Source organism: Macaca mulatta, chromosome 5 (assembly GCF_049350105.2).
Source record: "Macaca mulatta isolate MMU2019108-1 chromosome 5, T2T-MMU8v2.0, whole genome shotgun sequence".
Lineage (NCBI taxonomy): Eukaryota > Metazoa > Chordata > Mammalia > Primates > Cercopithecidae > Macaca > Macaca mulatta.
This window is the reverse complement of record NC_133410.1, coordinates 12,686,836-12,705,494: the sequence shown is the minus strand read 5'-3', so window position 1 is coordinate 12,705,494 and position 18,659 is coordinate 12,686,836. Positions and strand designations below refer to the sequence as shown.

The 18,659-nt window shown below is 41.0% G+C and overlaps 1 protein-coding gene across 2 annotated transcripts in view; it reads left to right on the top strand.

The window, feature by feature from the left end:
* The first annotated feature begins 4,842 nt into the window (after positions 1-4,842).
* Positions 4,843-18,659, top strand: part of BOD1L1 (biorientation of chromosomes in cell division 1 like 1) — a 59,184-nt gene continuing 45,367 nt past the window's right edge. For both annotated transcript variants that reach the window (XM_001098928.4, XM_015138008.3), the window contains exons 1-4: positions 4,843-5,217; positions 12,180-12,304; positions 17,279-17,469; positions 17,967-18,581. In XM_001098928.4, coding sequence (XP_001098928.4) covers positions 4,981-5,217; positions 12,180-12,304; positions 17,279-17,469; positions 17,967-18,581 — 1,168 coding nt within the window. In that variant the 5' untranslated portion in view covers positions 4,843-4,980. The remainder of the gene's footprint in view (positions 5,218-12,179; positions 12,305-17,278; positions 17,470-17,966; positions 18,582-18,659) is intronic.

Here is an 18,659-nt window from a genome sequence, read left to right as displayed (position 1 = left end):
AGTCCATCACCTTGACATCAGACTTGGGGAACAGAATGAGAGTCAATCCTGTTAAGGGAGAAAGTATCTGACCCTTGTTGGAATGTTCTGAATTCAGACAGGCATACAGTAGAGCAGGAGAAGGATGGCAATTTCTTTTGTGAAGATCTCACCTCTTCTATGCCCTAAGTACTGCTAGAAATTAATAAACTCTTTTCCTTTCAGCCGGAACTGCCATCTTCTAGTAATTCGCCAAATTGACGAACACAAAGGGAAAGAGGAGAGGCACCCAATAGATGTCCTCTAGGCCTTTTAGAAAACATGCAGTTGTTCCATGTATGTGTCAATCCAGAAGAAAGGTGAGGCCGGGCTTGGTGGCTCACGCCTGTAATTCTAGCCCTTTGGGAGGCTGAGGTAGGTGGATTGCCTGAGCTCAGGAGTTCAAAACCAGCATGGGCAACACAGTGAAACCCCGTCTCTACTAAAAATAAAAAAAAAATTAGCCAGGCATGGCAGCGTGCGCCTGTAGTCCCAGCTACTCAGGAGGCTGAGGCAGGAGAATTGCTTGAACCCAGGAGGTGGAGGTTGCAGTGAGCGGAGATCATGCCACGGCACTATGGCCTGAAGGACAGAGCGCGATTCTGTCTCCTGTCTCAAAAAAAAAAAAAAAAAAAAAAGGTGATATTGTAGACATCAAGAGAATGGGTACTATTCAAAAAGGAATGCCCCACAAGTGTTACCATGGCAAAAGTAGAAGAGTCTACAATGTTACCCAGCATGTTGTTGGCATTGTTGTATACAAACAAGGGCCTGATTCTTGCTAAAAGAATTAATGTGCGTATGGAGCACATTAAGCTCTCTAAGAACCAAAATAGCTTCCTGAAACACGTGAAGGAAAATGACCAGAAAAAGAAGCCAAAGAGAAAAGTACCTGGGTTCAACTGAAGTGCCAGCCTGCTCCATCCAGGGAAGCACAGTTTGTGAGAACCAACGGGAAGGAGCCTGAGCTGCTGGAATCTATTCCCTATGAATTCATGGCAAAATAAGTATTAAAAAAATAAAAGACCTCTGGACTGTAAAAATGTTTCTCTTCGGCTGGGTGGGGTGGCTCATACCTGTAATCCCAGCACTTTGGGAGGCCCAGGCTGGCAGATCACGAGGTCAGGAGATCGAGACCATCCTGGCTAACACAGTGAAACCCCGTCTCCAGTAAAAATACAAAAAAAAAAAAAAAATTAACTGGGCATGGTGGCGGCACCTGTAGTCCCAGCAATCAGGAGGCTAAGGCAGAATGGTGTGAACCTAGGAGGCAGAGCTTGCAGTGAGCCGAGATGACACCACTGCACTCCAGCCTAGGTGACAGAGCGAGACTCTGTCACAGAAAAAAAAAAAAAAGTTTCTCTTCATTGAGTAGAAGTGTGGTGTCCTCTACCTTAAAGAAATATTTAAAGCAAATTTTAATTGTGTCCTAATTCATTATGTAATGTCTTTACTATTCAAATTTAACATATTTCTTGCTGCAAGATGTGAGGTAGCTTATCGTGCAACAAATTACTCAATTGTTTAGAAAATGGCCAGATATTATTTATGAAATATTTGTACTGGTTTAAATATAGTACTTCTAAATCATGATTTGTACTTCTAAATCATCATGGAAGAAATAAAATGATTTACCAAAAAAAAAAAAAAAAGAAATTATATACTCTTTTCTAGAGAGACAATCAGGAGGAAACACAGCAAAGACGTCACTGGTAGGAAATGCTGACTGCTTAAAGCAGTCTTTTAAACAAATTAAATGTATGCTTTTTGTTGTTGTTCTTTTTCGGGTATTTAAAATACTCATCCCTAAGACCTGTATTCATATGAAAAGAAAATCACCTTTGAACAGCCAAGGCAGTACAGATCAGTGACCCAGATTCTTTTCAATGTATCTAGAATGTTTTTCAAGGCCACAAAATCGTTCAAGTTACACTGTAACCAGTATAATGTGTCTACCCAGTGTAACCTGAACTCAGAGACACAATGATGTATCTTTTAGATTCAGTATGTGTTATTCAATAAGGCAATTAGGGCACATTTGAGAAAATGGATTGTGAACTATTATAAAGATCTCATCTTATTGCATTGCAGAAAATATTTAATATTTTCTATATGCTGTTCACAAATCATTTATTAGTCACTGACCCAATTCATTTTTAGCAGTAAATACCTAATTGTCTCATTTATTTTTTTAAACTTGGACATTATGCCTAACTAAATTTGTAAAGTTTTTCAGAACTTTAATGGATGATTTCTACTAGTAATCCCCAAAAAGCTAAATAAATTTGATTAACACATCCAAATATACCAAAGAAATACCACGCCTTTTATCATACTACACACTTAATAACTTATAAACTTAGAATTTAGCAACATATGTTGTATTGTTGGTAATTAAGTGTTATAGTCTTACCTTTTCAAGACTAATTTTTAAAATGAATAAAACATTTATATTTTACGCTATTTTAATCCTGTAATCTTGACTGCCTTTTTCTTTCTTTTTTTTTTTTTTTTTTTTTTTTTTTGAGACAGGGTGTCACTATGTCACCAAGGCTGGAGTGCAGTGGCACCGCCATAGCTTACTGCAGTCTTAACCTCCTGGGCTCAAGCAATCCTCCCACCTCAGCTTCTCAAGTAGCTGGAACTACAGGTCTGCACCATCACACCTGGTTACTTTTCGTTTTGTTTTGTTACTGGTCTTGAACTCCTGGCTTCAAGTGACCCACCTGCCCCAGCCTCACAAAGCTCTAGGATTGCAGGGGTTTGCTGCCATGCCCAGCCTTGACTGCATATAGTAATTCATCTTTTAAGATTCATTCCATGATTTTTTCCTCTCTGCTATCTTCATCAAACTCCTCAAAACACACAGGATACTTTGAATTGAAACAATGAAGTCAAACTGTTTCTGATTTAAAGTAAATCTGATTTGTCTAGTTTGACAATGAAAATGGGCTGTTTATTAGGTTATAAGGTAAACATTTAACATACTTGCAAATCTTTTTTTTTTCTTGCTTTTGAGAAGGGTCTCACTCTGTCCCTCAACCTGGAGTGCAGTGGCCCCATCATGGCTCACTGCACACTTGACTTCCTGGGCTCAGGTGATCCTCTCACCTAATCCTCCCAAGTAGGTAGGACTACAGATGCCCGGCACTACACCGCCTAATTTCTTTTATTTTTTTGTAGAGGTGGGGTCTTGCCATGTCACCCAGGCTGGTCTTGAACTCTGGACTCAAGCGATCCTCCTGCCTCAGCCTCCCAAAGGGCCAGGATTACAGGCGTGAGACACTGTGCCCAGTGACAAAGATTTTGAACTTGAATGAGCTAAATCTGCAGTTGCAAATTTTGACAAAAACAAAATTTAACCACCTGATAACAAAAATAAATCTTATCCAAAACTATTTATGAAATGAACAGTGTTTAGATATTCTCCACTCTTTCAGCATATCGGGTGAAAGGTACATCTCATTGAAAAAATCAGGTCGAATTCATAGTCATTTGGTATCTTGGTAAAACCTATCTGGTATATTTCCCAGAATCTGAAAAAGTGAAAAAATAAGGATTAAGTAAACAAATCCTTTGGCGAGTCAGGTGGTTTTCGGTTCTTTGCTTCTGATAAAAAGGAAGGAGGGCCTAATTGAAGTCAGCTCATATTTTTTGAAGTCAACCAATTTTTTGAGGTCAAGAATTGAATGATATTGCTACAACAAAACTCTTCCATTCCTAGGCACAGTACTTGTTTATATTAGCAAGGTTTCTCAGGGCACACAGCTATAAAAATTACAAAAAGGAATAGAATTGATGCTCAACCTTTTTTCTCCTACTAATAAGACATATTCAGCCACAGATGTAGGAACTCTTAAAAGCAGCAATATGCATTTTTCAATAAAATTACATATACTATTTAATAATTATGAAATTTTCTAATATTTATGTTGCTTTGACCAGGTACTACTAACAATTTCAAGGATGATGCAGTCCTAAAGCAGGTGATTTGCTAGCTGTGTAACCTTATTCAACACACTTCATTTATCTGGGCCTTGGTTTCCTGATTTGCAAATTGGGGATAGTAATCGGACCTAGCTCTTAGTGTTTGTCCAAAGATTAAATGAGTTAATATATGTAAAAGCACTTAACGCCACGCTTGGTACGTAATATGTGCTATGGATGTTTTACCGGCTATAATCATAGTAATCAATAGCAAAAAGCCTAAAACCAAAAGCCTGTCGGTTTGTCTTCACACATAGGAAGAAGGGGCTGGAGGGATCCGGACTAATCCACAGGCACACTGCCAGAAACAAGGGACTCCCAAGGGAAAACGGGATGTGCAAGCAGAAGAGAGACAGAAGGACCGTGGAGCTACCTGCTGGGACAAGAATAGTGCAGTTTCACAGGCTAAGAACGACGAGGGTTGGGCGAGTTTAGAATGAGCAGATCCACGTAGGGTTCGAATTATACATGTCTATGGATCTCTATGCACTGCTCCGGGAAACAGGAGCAAGAGAGGCAGGCCTAAAATGCCGTCGCGGATGAAGCGGGGCCAGAACTTCACTGCTCCCGCTCAGACCGAGGGCCCCAGGTGTCGCGCGGGTCGAAGCCCTAACCTCCGGGGACTCCAGACCCCAGCCAGTGACCCAAACCCCACAACTCGCAGCCAGCACAGCCTTCTCGTCTCCGTCGCCACAGTCGCCGCCACTTCCGGCGCACCTCGGCCTCGCGAGGGCGCTCGCGCCCGGCGACGGCCGAAACTGGCTCCTCGCGGCCTCCGTCGCCGGACTTTCGTCAATGTCGTCACCGTCTTTTCCTCCTTTCCCCCCGTTCCCTTTTACTTCCGGGGTTGCTCTGGATCCTCTGGTTCCGTAACAACATCCCGTTGGCTTCCCTCAGGCGGCGGGACCAGTGCAGCCGCCGCCTCCCAGGTGCGCCCGCCGGTCAGGGCCCTTGCCCTCCCCGGCACAGGCCGCCATGGCCACCAACCCACAGCCGCAGCCGCCTCCTCCAGCGCCGCCGCCTCCCCCGCCGCAGCCGCAGCCACCGCCGCCGCCGCCGGGCCCCGGGGCTGGCCCCGGCGCGGGCGGGGCGGGCGGCGCGGGTGCGGGCGCCGGGGACCCGCAGCTCGTGGCCATGATCGTGAACCACCTCAAGAGCCAAGGGCTCTTCGACCAGTTCCGCAGAGACTGCCTGGCCGACGTGGACACCAAGGTTCGGAGCCGCCGGGTTTGGGGGTCTGCGAGGGAAGGGGAGGACCCAAGGGCGCGCTTCTTTTGCAGTGGCTTCCTCTTGGAGCTGCAGCTGTGTGCCACACGCTGTGTAAAGCACAGCGTGTTCATTCGTTAGCATGTCCATTGGTTCGTTTTACCGACTAGTGTTTAAGTGCCTACTACGTGCCAGTCACGGGTTCGGCGCAGTGATTACGCCGGTCTGGTGAGCAAGACTAAAGCATTGTTCTTACAGGAACTGGTTTGGAAATAGTAGCGCTAACAGTGGCTAGTTTTGTATTCATTCTCATATCTGATGATTTTACTTTGTATCGAAGTTATGTTTGCCTTCTTTCTTGAAGGTTTCTGGGCGGTAAGGGCCATGAACCTTTATCCTTTGGAGAAATCACAAAATGGTAATTGAATCAAGTTATATGCAATATGCTTTGCTGGACATCGTGGGGCTGGGAGCGCCAAGATAAGGAGGCAAACCTGAGACAGGACTTTAGTATGGTTTCTAGCAGTGACTACCTGATTTAGGTAACTTAGGCCATGTCACCATTCTAAGGTAAGAAGGGACAGGAAGGTGGGGTAGAGAGAACCGAGTCATGCAGTGGAGAAAAGATGCAGGAGAGGTGACAGCAGATACTGAAGTGGAGAAAGGACAGGAAAGAGCAGATTCAGGAGAGTAATGTAGAGAAGGGAAAGGTCAGCAACGAGGTTCCCTGTCCAAAACGAGGGGCTGGAAAGGGGAAGGGATTTTGTACCAAATGTCAGAGTGAAAGGGAAATTAGCAGGAACAAGTAAACTTAGCTGGATTGGCAAAGAATTAGCCAAAGACACCAGGAAAGGGCAGTCAGTGAGGTGGTGGGAAAACCACAGTAGAGTCTAGATTTCTGGAAGCAGAAAGCATGTTGGAAAATTAACTGGTTTGTAGGGGTTGCTTTTGTCTGCTTGTTAAATCTGGTTGGGTCCATTGGATAGGAGTTTTGATGAAATGAGGGTTTCCTTTTTTTTTCTTTTTTCTTTCTTTTTTTTTTTTTTTTTGAGACGGAGTCTCGTTCTGTCGCCAGACTGGAATGCAGTGGCGCGATCTCGGCTCACTGCAACCTCCGCCTCCCGGGTTCAAGCGACTCTCCTGTCTCAGCCTCCCAAGTAGCTGGGATTACAAGCGTGTGCCACCACGCCCCACTAATTTTTGTATTTTCAGTAGAAACGAGGTTTCACCATGTTGGCCAGGATGGTCTCCATCTCCTGACCTCGTGATTCGCCCAATAGGCGTGAGCCACCGCGCCGGCCGAGGGTTTTCTCATAGTATGTTTAGTTGTTGTGAGGAGCCTTGTTTCTTTGAGAAATGCATGTTTACAACATCCGCAGATTCTTCTAAATCTTTCAGGTAAACTACACACAGTTCCACTATCTCTTCTGGGGAAACTCTCTTGAATATCCTGGTACATCTTTCTTTATAAGGACTCATACTGGGCCCACTGTGTATAATGTGTTTTTTCAGGATATTGGAGGTTTTGCACCACAGAGAATTCAATTCACTTGGGAGTGTTCATCTATTTAGAAAGTATGGTTTTTTTACTTTTGTCTTCAGGAATATGCACTACTACCTTTTAGAAATAATGCCTATTGCCTTTATTATTTTTGTTATTTAGTGGGAAAAGGTTAGACATGGCCAGGTAAATGTTACCAAATAAAGGTAGTTATTCGTATTCAACAAATAGAATTTTTACTTTGCTGTTCTCGGAAACCCATGAATCTGTGTGTTATCATTATGTATACAAATTAAAAATTGTAATGTACTGCTGCAATGTCTAAGGCTCAACTTTTTTATTATCCTATTCCCACAAAATGTTATTGGTATGTGTCTATAATATCCCTGCCAGATCCTTCAAAGTAAAGGATTAAAACCGTTTTTGGAGGGAAGGAGGGAAGCACAGTAGCGCTGATCATCTAATGAAAGTTAGGACCTTCTCTCGAGAAAAATGCACAAATAACACATTAAAACGCTGTTTTTCTGCTTGAAAATGGTCAGCTATAGACAATTTCATGAGAATCAATCTAATAATGTATACAGTTTCAGGGATCTCAGGAACCATGGAATAAGAACCCATTTTAATGTTCTTAGCCTCTTTTTTGAGGTCAAGAAATGAATGATATTGTTACAACAAAGCTCTTCCATTCCCAGGCACAGTACTTGTTTATATGAACAAGTTTTCTCAGGGCACATGACTATAACAATTAGAAATAGGAATAGAACTGATGATCAACCCTGCTTCTAGTAATAAGACATATTCAGCCACAGATGTAGGAACTTTAAAAAGCGGTGGCTAATGCCTGTAATCCCAACACTTTGGGAGGCTGAGGCGGGCAGATCATTTGAGGTCAGGAGTTCAAGGCCAGCCTGACCAAAATGGTGAAACCCCATCTCTACTAAAAATACAAAAAAAAAATTAGCCATGTGTGGTGGCGGGCACCTATAATCCCAGCTACTCGGGAGGCTGAGGCAGGAGAATTGCTTGAAGCCGGGAGACAGAGGTTGCAGTGAGCCAAGATTGCGCCACTGCACTCCAGCCTGGGAGACAGAGCAAGACTTGGTCTAAAAAAAGCAATATTTTAAAAAGCAACAATAATTTTTCAATACAGTTACAAATTCTATTTAATAATTATGAAAATTTCTAATATTTATGTTGCTTTGAGAAATTAGAACTGAAATGACACCCTCCTAGACAAAAAAGAACACTCGGTTATGGTTGAAGTTGTCACTCAGATGCTAGCTTAAACTTTCCCACAAAATCTCTCTCTCTCTCCCCGCTTGCCACCAACATCTGTACCTGTTCCTGGTTATGTTACAGGTTATGTTCTGGTGCTTCCTTCCCCCCATGACTCTCTCCTTCTCTTCCACTCCCTTAATTAGCAATTAGTAGATTTTAATTTGATTTAAAAGATTTGTTCTTGTTGAATACCATTTTATACTTCATTTTCTTATTTGGAAAAAAAAAGTTATTCCCCCCCTGCTTCCCAAAAAGCCAAAGTTTTTTTCATCAGAACATAACATTCATATCAATGTGATGAGTGGGCCAATGTAGAAGATTCCCTGTTCATGCAAAGAACCATCACTTTAATGGAATCCTTGAGTTTCATCTGCCACTTGAACCTCAAAGACTGACCTGCTTTCTGTCAAAAAGTCTTAACTTGTAGCATATAGAGTTATAGTGGATTATGTCAGTCACATACATATTTAAGAATCAAGACATTTGTTACCTGCCAGGTGCTATCTAAGAGCAAAACTGTCCAGTTTAGTGTTTAAACCAGGATGAGAAGTACTAAAGTCTGCTGCTACACCGGAAGACCATAGAACCCCCCTCCTAACTGTCCAGGGTCATTGATAGTCCTTAACCAGGAGAGAGATCTGACTGTAGCAGACCAAATCAACCCTTCCCACCCAAAGAAATGGTACCACGGGCAACCCTAAGCTCCAACTACTGCGAAGACAACTCCACTATAGACTACCAGTTTCCAGATCTCTGGAGCAAGCTTAGTGGTTACAAAGCCATTCTGTCTCCTTTGCACTGATTAGCATCTGGAGAGTATGAGGAGGGATGATGAAGAGGCCCTTCAGGGAGTTCACCAACCAGGTAAATATGACACCTCTTTTTTCAAGTAACAAAGTCTGATTTTTTTGGACATTTTCTTAGTTATAAATGGCCCCTGGTCAATTTATTCACCCAACAAACATTCATTCAACAACTCTTATGTACCAGTCCTTTTTTTAGGTGCCAGGGATACAGCAGTGAACCAAACATCCCTCTGTTATGGAGCTTACATCCTAGTGGAAAACAAAATAGACAACAAATAATGTATGATAGATCTATGGAAAAAAGCAAGATGAGGATAGATGGGCTTACTGTTTTATTTTGAGTAAGCTGTTCAGGGTAGGTTTCAATGCGATGATACGTGAGCCATCTGTGAAGGAATTGAAGGGGCAATGCAGCTGTCTGGGGCTTCAGCATTCCAAGAAGAAAGCATAGCAAGTATAGAAGACCTGAGACCCGCTAAGGGGAAAGTGACAAGAGGTGAGGTAGGTATGCCTTCACAGATCTGGCAGGTCTTGGGAGCCATCAGAAGAGTTTGGCTTTTACTCAAGCTCAGAACCCATTAGCAGGTTTTGAGCAAAAGAAGGACATGATCTGACTTCCATTTCAGATGGGTTGGCCATGTGTAATGGCTTCCCCTTTCATGCTAAGTTGTGATTTGAATGGGTCAGTGAATTACATGGTTACCCTATTTTTAGACTTACTTTGCTGTAGGTAAGGATAGAAGCATGAGGGCAGTTATTATAATTCAGATAGGAGATGAGAATGCCTTGGAACAGAATGGGGTCAGTATAGTTAGTCGGAAGTGGTCAGATTCTGGGAGTATTTTCATGCTAATGTTGAGAGAATTTGCTAATGGTTTGCAAGTGAAGTAGAAGACAAAGGGGGGACTCAAGGATAACTCCAAGGCTTTTCACCAAAGCACTGGAAAAGGAAGAAAGGGTATAAATATTTGTAATTGTGTGTGTGTGTGTATGTATGTATATATGTACATGTGGGTCCATATATGTTGGTAGGAGAATACTTCTCAATGAATACTTAATATTTCTCTAGTCACTCAACTTTTTACTTAAAGGAGAACTTGAAAACAAGGAAAATTACATGCTGAGTAGTTCAAATTTGAACTTGTTACGGGAAGACTAGACTAGAATGCCAAATGCATTGTGATGTTAGAGCCTAATGAATATGTGTTAGATTTGAGAATACTGGAAAGAAGAATTAGGCTTTAGAATCATTGGGGAGAAAGAATTAGTTAAGAATTAGTTTTAGGGCTGGGTATGGTGGCTGACATCTATAATCCCAGCACTTTGGGAGGCCAAGGCAGATGGATCACTTCAGGTTAGGAGTTTGAGACCAACATGGCCAACATAGCAAGACCTTGTCTCTACTAAAAATACAAAAATTAGCCAGGTGTGGTGGCACATGCCTGTAGTCCCAGCTAATCGGGAGCCTGAGGCACTAGAATCACTTAAACCCGGAAGGTGGAGGTTCCCGTGAGCCGAGATCACACCACTGCACTCCAGCATGCGCAACTGAGCAAGACTCTGCCAAAAAAAAAATTAATTTTAGTTCATATTGATTTTGGATAAATGGACAGGCAGGTGGGAAATGATCATGAAACTACCTTGTAGGATAGGAAATAAGTATCAGCAAAGGCCTGAAAATTGGAACTGATGTAAGGGCATCAGAGGGATAAAATCTTTATCATTCTGTGTTAGAGATGGTTACCCATTCAGCTAATGGACTGTATTTTAATTGCTCATCTGCCAAGCAGTATGATACGCTATATGAAAACAAAGAGTAAGAGAGGTAGAGGAGGAGGCTTACACTTCAATGGAGGATAAATATGACTTGCTCCCGAAAACACAATGTAGTACAAGAATTGCTCGAATGGTAAAATGTATAGAAAACAGTAGGAGCGTGGATGAAGAGCCCATAAGTGTCAAGATGATTTCACAGATTAGGGTGAGCTCTGGAAGGTGAGAAATTTGTCAGATGGACAACCAGAGGGAATGGTAGTTGTAGGATGGTAGGTGCAGAGATGAGAGTTTATCACTGGAGTATAAACTTTGAAGCTAAAAGGAGGCAAATGGCAGAAGGTGAGGCTGTGCAGTGCTTGCTTAGTATCAGTCAGGAACACTCAAACTCATCCCCATTGAAAGCTATATAGAAGAAAGGTAGAAAGAACAGCAGTGGTGGGGGACAGCCTCTAGAAATGGAGTGCAGTCCTGAGTGTGTGGTCACATATTCCTTCCAGGCAGTGCCCCTTCAAGTAGAGATGATATAATATGTGTTCCCCTCCATGCTCGCCTCAGGGAGCACATCAAGGGTTCTTCTCGTACTCAGCACTGTCGACATTTGGGACTGGATAGTTCTTTTCCTGTCAGGGGATTGTCCTGTGCATTGTAGGATATTCAGTAGCATCCTTACCCTTGACCCACTAGATGCCGATAGCACTCTCATCAGTTGTAACAACCTAAAATGTCTCCAGACATTGCCAAGTGTCCCTTGGGGGATGGGACTGAAATCCTTCTTGGTAGAGAACCATTGCCTTACCTCAGATTTAATGCCTAGTTCAAGTAGTTGCCCCTCAGTAATTTCTCTTGGGTCTACGCCATTAGCTGGTTTCTGCCACCTCAGTACAGACTGTCCTCACTGTAGTTATTGCATGCTTTCCTAAAAGTATTTTGTGTCTGTTTACTCTGCGCTGTAGGATGATTAACCATCAAAAAGCTTAGCTGTTTTATCACTCTGCCCATATGTGCAGTGGGCTCCCATTCTCTACCCCATAATTCCAAACTTCTTGTACAAGTACCCAAAGCCTTTTAGCACCTGGTCCCAACCTCTCTGTCTTAACCTCATTTCTCTGCTTTTTGTATTCTCTTCTGTAGCCAAATTGGACCACCGATTTGGGGGCTCACTAAATGCTCCTGGCCTCCAGTTCTCTCATCCACTTGCTCTTTGTTTACATTGACTGTATGAGCAAAGCCAGCCATTCCCATTCCCAGCTACCTTGTGCAATTGATTTTTCCAGCTCAAATGGCACATTTTTAATGAAGGCATGCTTCCTCAGATCTTCTCCCTTTTTTACTCCAAATCATCTAATAATAACACTTGTTTGTGTCTTATTTTCCAGTCCTCTGTCTATAAATAAGAGGTGTATCCTCCTTCTTTATATTCCTCATATCTCCTAACACCTTGTCTTACACAAAATCAGCAGTATTTGAATGAGTGTAAGTTGTCTTGAAGCAGAATTGTCAGAAACTGTGAAACTTTGTTGTCCCATGGTAAAAATAATTTTCTGAGAGGTGAATATTGATACTGTATAACATTGAAGATTTAACCTTTGTTTTTTTCTCTCTAGCCTGCCTATCAGAATCTGAGACAGCGTGTTGACAACTTTGTTGCAAATCACTTGGCAACTCACACATGGAGTCCCCATCTCAATAAGAACCAGCTAAGAAACAACATTAGACAACAAGTCCTCAAGTAAGTGTCAGAAATAAGAGTTCTGGGCAGGTTTTAAAATGTCCTAACCTACTTTGCCTGAAAGCGGAGAAATTACATACAAGTTTATTCACCTAATGATGTTGACAATTTTACTTGATTTGGTGTGGCTACTTCCTGTGATGTAGCATATTTTGGATTTGGGTCTAATCACTTCACATTTTCTTATACATTTTAACAGTCTGATTGTTCCTGTAGACCTTTGGAAATATTTGAAAGAAGGAAATAACAATATGACTTTCTAAAAAATCTAGATGTAATATTAACAGATGATATACACAGTTGCCTTCACAACTATTTTCTTGACCCTAAGAGAGCAAGCAGGCTTTATTATTCTTATTTTACAAATAAAGACATTAAAGATTACTGAAATTAAAATATTTTCTCTTGATTTGAGGCCATGTCTTCTTTTAATACAGTGCCCCCATCTTTTGCATTTGACTATGACTTTTAACTGCTACTTATGGATGATATAACTCCCCACCTCCCCTCAAAGTGTTGGACCTGTCAGAGCCATTTTGAGTGAACATAAGGTAATGAGAATTAGAAGAACTCGAATATTTGGAGCATCCTTAGAAAACTAGATTTACAGTCTTCTACTTTTTTTTTTTTTAAACGAAACAAAACAAAAAAGGGTCTCATTCTGTTCCCCAGGCTGGAATGCGGTGGCATGATGATGGCTTATTTCTGCCTCAGTCTCCTGGGCTCAAGCAGACCTCCCAACGTCATCATCCTGAGCACCTGCCACCATGCCCAGCTTCTCGTTGTATTTTTTTGTAGAGACGGTGTCTCATTATGTTGCCCAGACTGGTCTCCAACTCAGGCTCAAGGGATCTTCTCTCCTTGGCTTCTAAAAGTGCTGGGATTCCAGGCATGGGCCACCTCGCCTGGCCACTACTTGTTCTTGAACGTAAATATTTGCAAAGACAAGAAAGCCTTCTACCCCTGCTGTACCCCTCAAAAAAAGGGTGACTAAGTTATTTAGAGAGCATCCAGTCTCCCTGACTTGACAAGTATTTATGTTCAAGTACATCTTTGAGAATGAAGTGTAGCTTTTAAACAGTTCAACCAATCTGTTTTATACCTGCCACCTGTTAATTCCCTTTTGTCCCATAGGAACCTCTGGAAAGCCTATCTAGTCTGATAGTTTAACCAACAGGAAGTCCCACAAATCAAAATTCACACCCTGACTAAAAGACAAACCTATTTAGCCACAGGTAATACTAGAAACCAGGAGCCTAGGGGCTCAGACAGTGTCTCCTTGTGCATAAGAGAAGAGGGAAATTCACAATAGCTTTTTTGTCTACATTTTAAAGGATGTCAGAGGAACCTGTAAAAGAGTCTAGGTGAGATCAAAAGATGCCATTAGAAGGCTGCATAATAATACCTGGTAGGAAAAGGTCAAAGCTGTTTCTAGAAAAAGTAGAAACAAAAGAGATCTGTTGGGTGACAGGCCTGCTGCCTGTGTTTCCACAAAGGCCTTCAAAGAGAACAGTGACCAAAATAACTTAGAACTGGGGGATAAGGGAGTGGAGGTAGGGTAGAGCACCCCTTCACACACACTTATACAGAGCTCTACTGATTACTTTCATTCAATGATTTGCATAGCCACCTCCCTGTTCACAAATGATCGCATTGCTTTAAAAGCGTATTTTTTGGGAGTCTGGCATTCTTTTTTTTCATATATTGACACTCAGATTGAAGGCAAACTTCTTAGAATTGCGTTTACTTTTATAGCGTACAAAATCTATAAGGTAAGGGAGCAGTCATTGTGTTCTTTTATTTAAGTGAGCTAAGTCTTACACATGTGAAAATTAAGTGACATGCGCATCCGTGTGAAGAGACCACCAAACAGGCTTTATGTGAGCAAGCTTTTTAATCACCTGGGTGCAGGCGGGCTGAGTCCGAAAAGGGAGTCAGCGAAGGCAGATAAGGGTGTGGCCATTTTATAGGATTTGGGTAGGTAAAGGAAAATTACAGTCAAAGGGGGGTTGTTCTCTGGCGGGCAGGAGTGGAGGTTACAAGGTGCTCAGTGGGGGAGCTTTTTGAGCCAGGAAAAGGACTTTCACAAGGTAATGTCATCGCTTAAGGCAAAGACTGGCCATTTTCACTTCTTTTGTGGTGGAATGTCATCAGTTAAGGCGGGGCAGGGCATTTGCACTTCTTTTGTGATTCTTCAGTTACTTCAGGCCATATGGGTGTATACGTGCAAGTCACAGGGGATACAATGGCTTGGCTTGGGCTCCGAGGCCTGACATTAAGCACTTAAAATTACTGCTGTACCAGTAAGACATTGTGATCACAAAATCATGTTTGGTGCGAGGTAAGGAGTTCTTGTGGCTGTGTCACTGATTAAATGCTGGAGCAATTTGCTTATGAGTAATGAGGAATCTCTTTTTCTGGAGCCATTTTGAAAGAGGGAAGACAGCTGCCTTCTCTTGGATAATTTAGGCATTGCTTTTCCTGGGACATTTGTAAATTTTCTTCTAGCTGTATTTATTTTTTTAAATGAACTATTTTCATTTAATATCCATTAGTAACATTTTATGATACTGATAATAACATTTTAAAGCTTCCTTAAAGAGATTATTTAGTTGTGTTCAATCTGAAGGTATAGGGGTGGACTAGCCCCTGTAAATAAATATAATTTCAAACAGTTTTTCGTACGTATGCTTTGAGACATACTCACTTGACTCCATTAGGTTGAGCTATCTGCACTTGCCATTTTTGTAAGACAAAAATGGTCTAATATCAGCAATTTCAGATGGTTCAACTTAATAGCTGATCTGCTGACTCAGTAGGAGGGAAAATTTTATTCTACTTAAGCTTTTATTTGTACAACAGAATCTGAAAATCCTAGATAACTGAATAATGATCTTAGCTAAACATAATTTGAAAAGAAGACAAGGAAGTAACTTTAACCAGAAAACTGCCAGCTGTTGGCATTTTGACTTTGCCCTTGAACGAGGGCTGTAGCTTCTCCCCACTTGGGTGAGGCAGTTATGGCCGCTACGTGCAGTATGATCATTAGTACTGGACTCCATTTTTCTGTAAGATACCAGAGCTGACCTCTGTGTGAGAAAGGACTAAAGTAGAAGTGTTTTGTTTGTTTGCAGGACAAGAGGCTAGAACATAGGCAGACAGAAAGAGACTGAAGCAAAAATTTGGGAGTGGATTGTTTTAATTTTTTTTTTGTACTTTTTTTTCTTTTTCTTTTTGAGACAGAGTCTCGCTCTGTTGCCAGGGTGGAGTGCAGTGGTGCCATCTCGACTCACTGCAATCTCTGCCTTCTGGGTTCCAGTGATTCTCCTGCCTCAGCCTCCCAAGTAGCTGGGATTGCAGGCACAGCCAGCTAATTTTTGTATTTTTAGTAGAGATGGGGTTTCACCATGTTGGCCAGAATGGTCTGGATCTCTTGACCTTGTGATCTGCCCACCTCGGCCTCCCAGAGTGCTGGGATTACAGGCATGAGCCACCATGCCCGGCCCTTTTTGTACCTTTTTACTTGTACCCTAAAACCTTTTTTAAGATTGCTTTTTCTTATTTCTTTTCTACCTACTACATTTTAAATACACCTCTAAGATGTAACAATGTTTGCAAGATTTGCATTTTTTTTTAATCTTAGAACTTTAAAAAGCAGGTAACCTACTTTGTGCCGAATTGGCTCATTTTTCTCTATGGCCCACATAAGTAGAATTATAGTTTCACAAGGCGACAAGGTGCCTCCAGAAATGAAAAACTAATCCATCCTGCACTCCAGATGGAACTACACTCAAAAATAGCATTTGTAAAGTGTAAGGAAAGATGGCTCCTCATCCATTCCATAGAGAGAAATTGAGGCTTAGAAGCTAGAAATGATTAGCACTTTGATCTTCCAGCCCTATCCCGGGTACCTTGACTTGTCCACTTCTTTTTTAGGAAGAAAAGATTTAAGTGTGTTTCTTAAAATAAATTCATGTTCTCTTATTTACTGAGATGCCTTTGTGCAGAAGCACATTTCATAGATAGTTGTCCTCATCTCTCTTTTGTCTCTCGTATATGATATTTCTTTAACTCCATGTACCTTTCTTCCCCTTCTCTTCTGTAGAAATCAAGACTTGGCTCAAATGTCTTCTCCTTTATGAAGCACTCCTAAATTATCTTGGACATATCTAATAATTTCTTATTCCTCTCTTTTCCTGTAGTACATGATGTGTACTAGTGCCTGTCATCTCATGTCTTAATTGTGTATACATCCCCATCCAGAACAGGGACCAGGTCAGTTTGTAGCTGTCAGTGGCCAGCATAGTACCTGTTATATAGAAGACACTTATAATTGTTGAATGAATGAATCATCCAGTTTTTATAGCAGGAAGATAATAGAAAGCCAGAAGTCTTGTTTCTCCAAATATTTTCTCTAAAGTTTTCCTTCTTTTATTTTGTAATTTGATGAAATTATATTTTGTGTGTGTGTTGTTTGTTGTTTTTCTGGGGACTCTAATGCTTATAAAAAGCTTACATTTTTTTCTGTTAAAAAAAAAGTTATGGAGACCATAGGTTTGTTTTATCCCCAGAACTCAGCTTTTTAATGAGCTTATTCCTATATGCCATGAGCAGAGCAGGGGTGAGATAAGCATCACTTCTATACTGGACCCTAGGTAGTGTACTGTGTCTAGTTCTAAGGGTGTTTTGTTTTGTCTGTTTCAGTATTTGCACTAGTGAAACAGTAGTAGAACAGTTTACAGACTTTTATAGTATGGTATATCTAAAGCTAGTATAGCATGAAACTTAGTTTCCATTGTCTATCTATATCTAAGAAAATGGATTGGGACAATTTAAGTTGGATGGATGGATGGATGGATGGATGGATAGATAGATGATAGATAGATAGATGGATAGATAGAGTGCTATTTTAAAGTAATTAATGCAAATAATATATTATTTTTTCACGTTTCCGTAATTTATCTTGTGTTTCAGATCAGGAATGTTGGAGTCTGGTATTGACCGAATTATTTCTCAGGTTGTGGATCCAAAGATCAACCACACATTCAGACCTCAGGTGGAGAAAGCTGTGCATGAGTTTTTGGCCACGCTGAATCACAAAGAGGAAGCAAGTGGCAACACAGCTCCCGATGATGAGAAACCAGACTCTTCCCTTATTACACAAGGTGCTTTGCTTTTACTCTTGGTCAGTTCCGTTGTTTTTCTTCTTGAACTGAATATCAAGTTAGGGAGACTTGGCTCTTTAACACGTTTTTTAATTTGGCTATTCCAGTGAAATTGTACTTACTTTAAATATCTCCTAAGTTCCTCAATTGTCATAACATTTCCTTTTTTAGATTAATAAAAATAATAAGCATATTATTAATGGGGTGTGTATGATAATAGAAGGAATAACTAAAATAATTAGAGAATATAGTCTTTTTCTAGGAGGTAGACAATTCCTCAGATTTGCATGGTGCCCTTCCTAAGATAATATATTAGAGAGAGAGATAATTCAGAATATGGTATATACTAGTACTGGTACCTGAAAGTCTGAAAGAATATACAGATGGTCTGCACAGCATATGCATCGTATAAAGATGACAGTGGTGTGTGGTATTGATTTAGCAGAGGTATCTTCCTTCTGATTAAATGTATTCTAAAACTTCTCTTTTTCTTTAAGGTGTTCCTGCTCCTGGGCCCAGTGCTAATGTAGCCAACGATGCCATGTCGATACTGGAAACCATCACTTCTCTTAACCAAGAAGCCAGTGCTGCTAGGGCTTCAACAGAAACATCAAATGCCAAGACCAGTGAGAGAGCATCAAAAAAACTTCCATCTCAGCCAACCACTGATACTGGTACTGACAAAGAAAGAACTTCAGAGGACATGGCTGATAAAGAAAAATCTACAGCTGACTCTGGAGGTGAAGGACTGGAAACAGCCCCAAAGTCTGAAGAATTTAGCGACCTTCCTTGTCCAGTTGAAGAAATTAAAAATTACACAAAAGAGCATAATAATTTAATTCTGCTAAATAAGGATGTTCAACAGGAAAGCAGTGAGCAAAAAAATAAATCAACAGACAAAGGTGAAAAGAAGCCAGACAGCAATGAGAAAGGAGAAAGAAAGAAAGAAAAGAAGGAAAAGACTGAAAAGAAATTTGATCACTCAAAAAAGAGTGAAGATACACAGAAAGTTAAAGATGAAAAACAAGCAAAAGAAAAAGAAGTAGAGAGTTTAAAACTTCCTTCAGACAAGAACAGTAATAAAGCTAAAACTGTTGAAGGGACAAAAGAAGGTATATAAAAACTTGCAAACATCTACAAAGTTTAAAGAACAGTATTTTGGGATCAGGGAAGTATCAAATTTGCCTTCA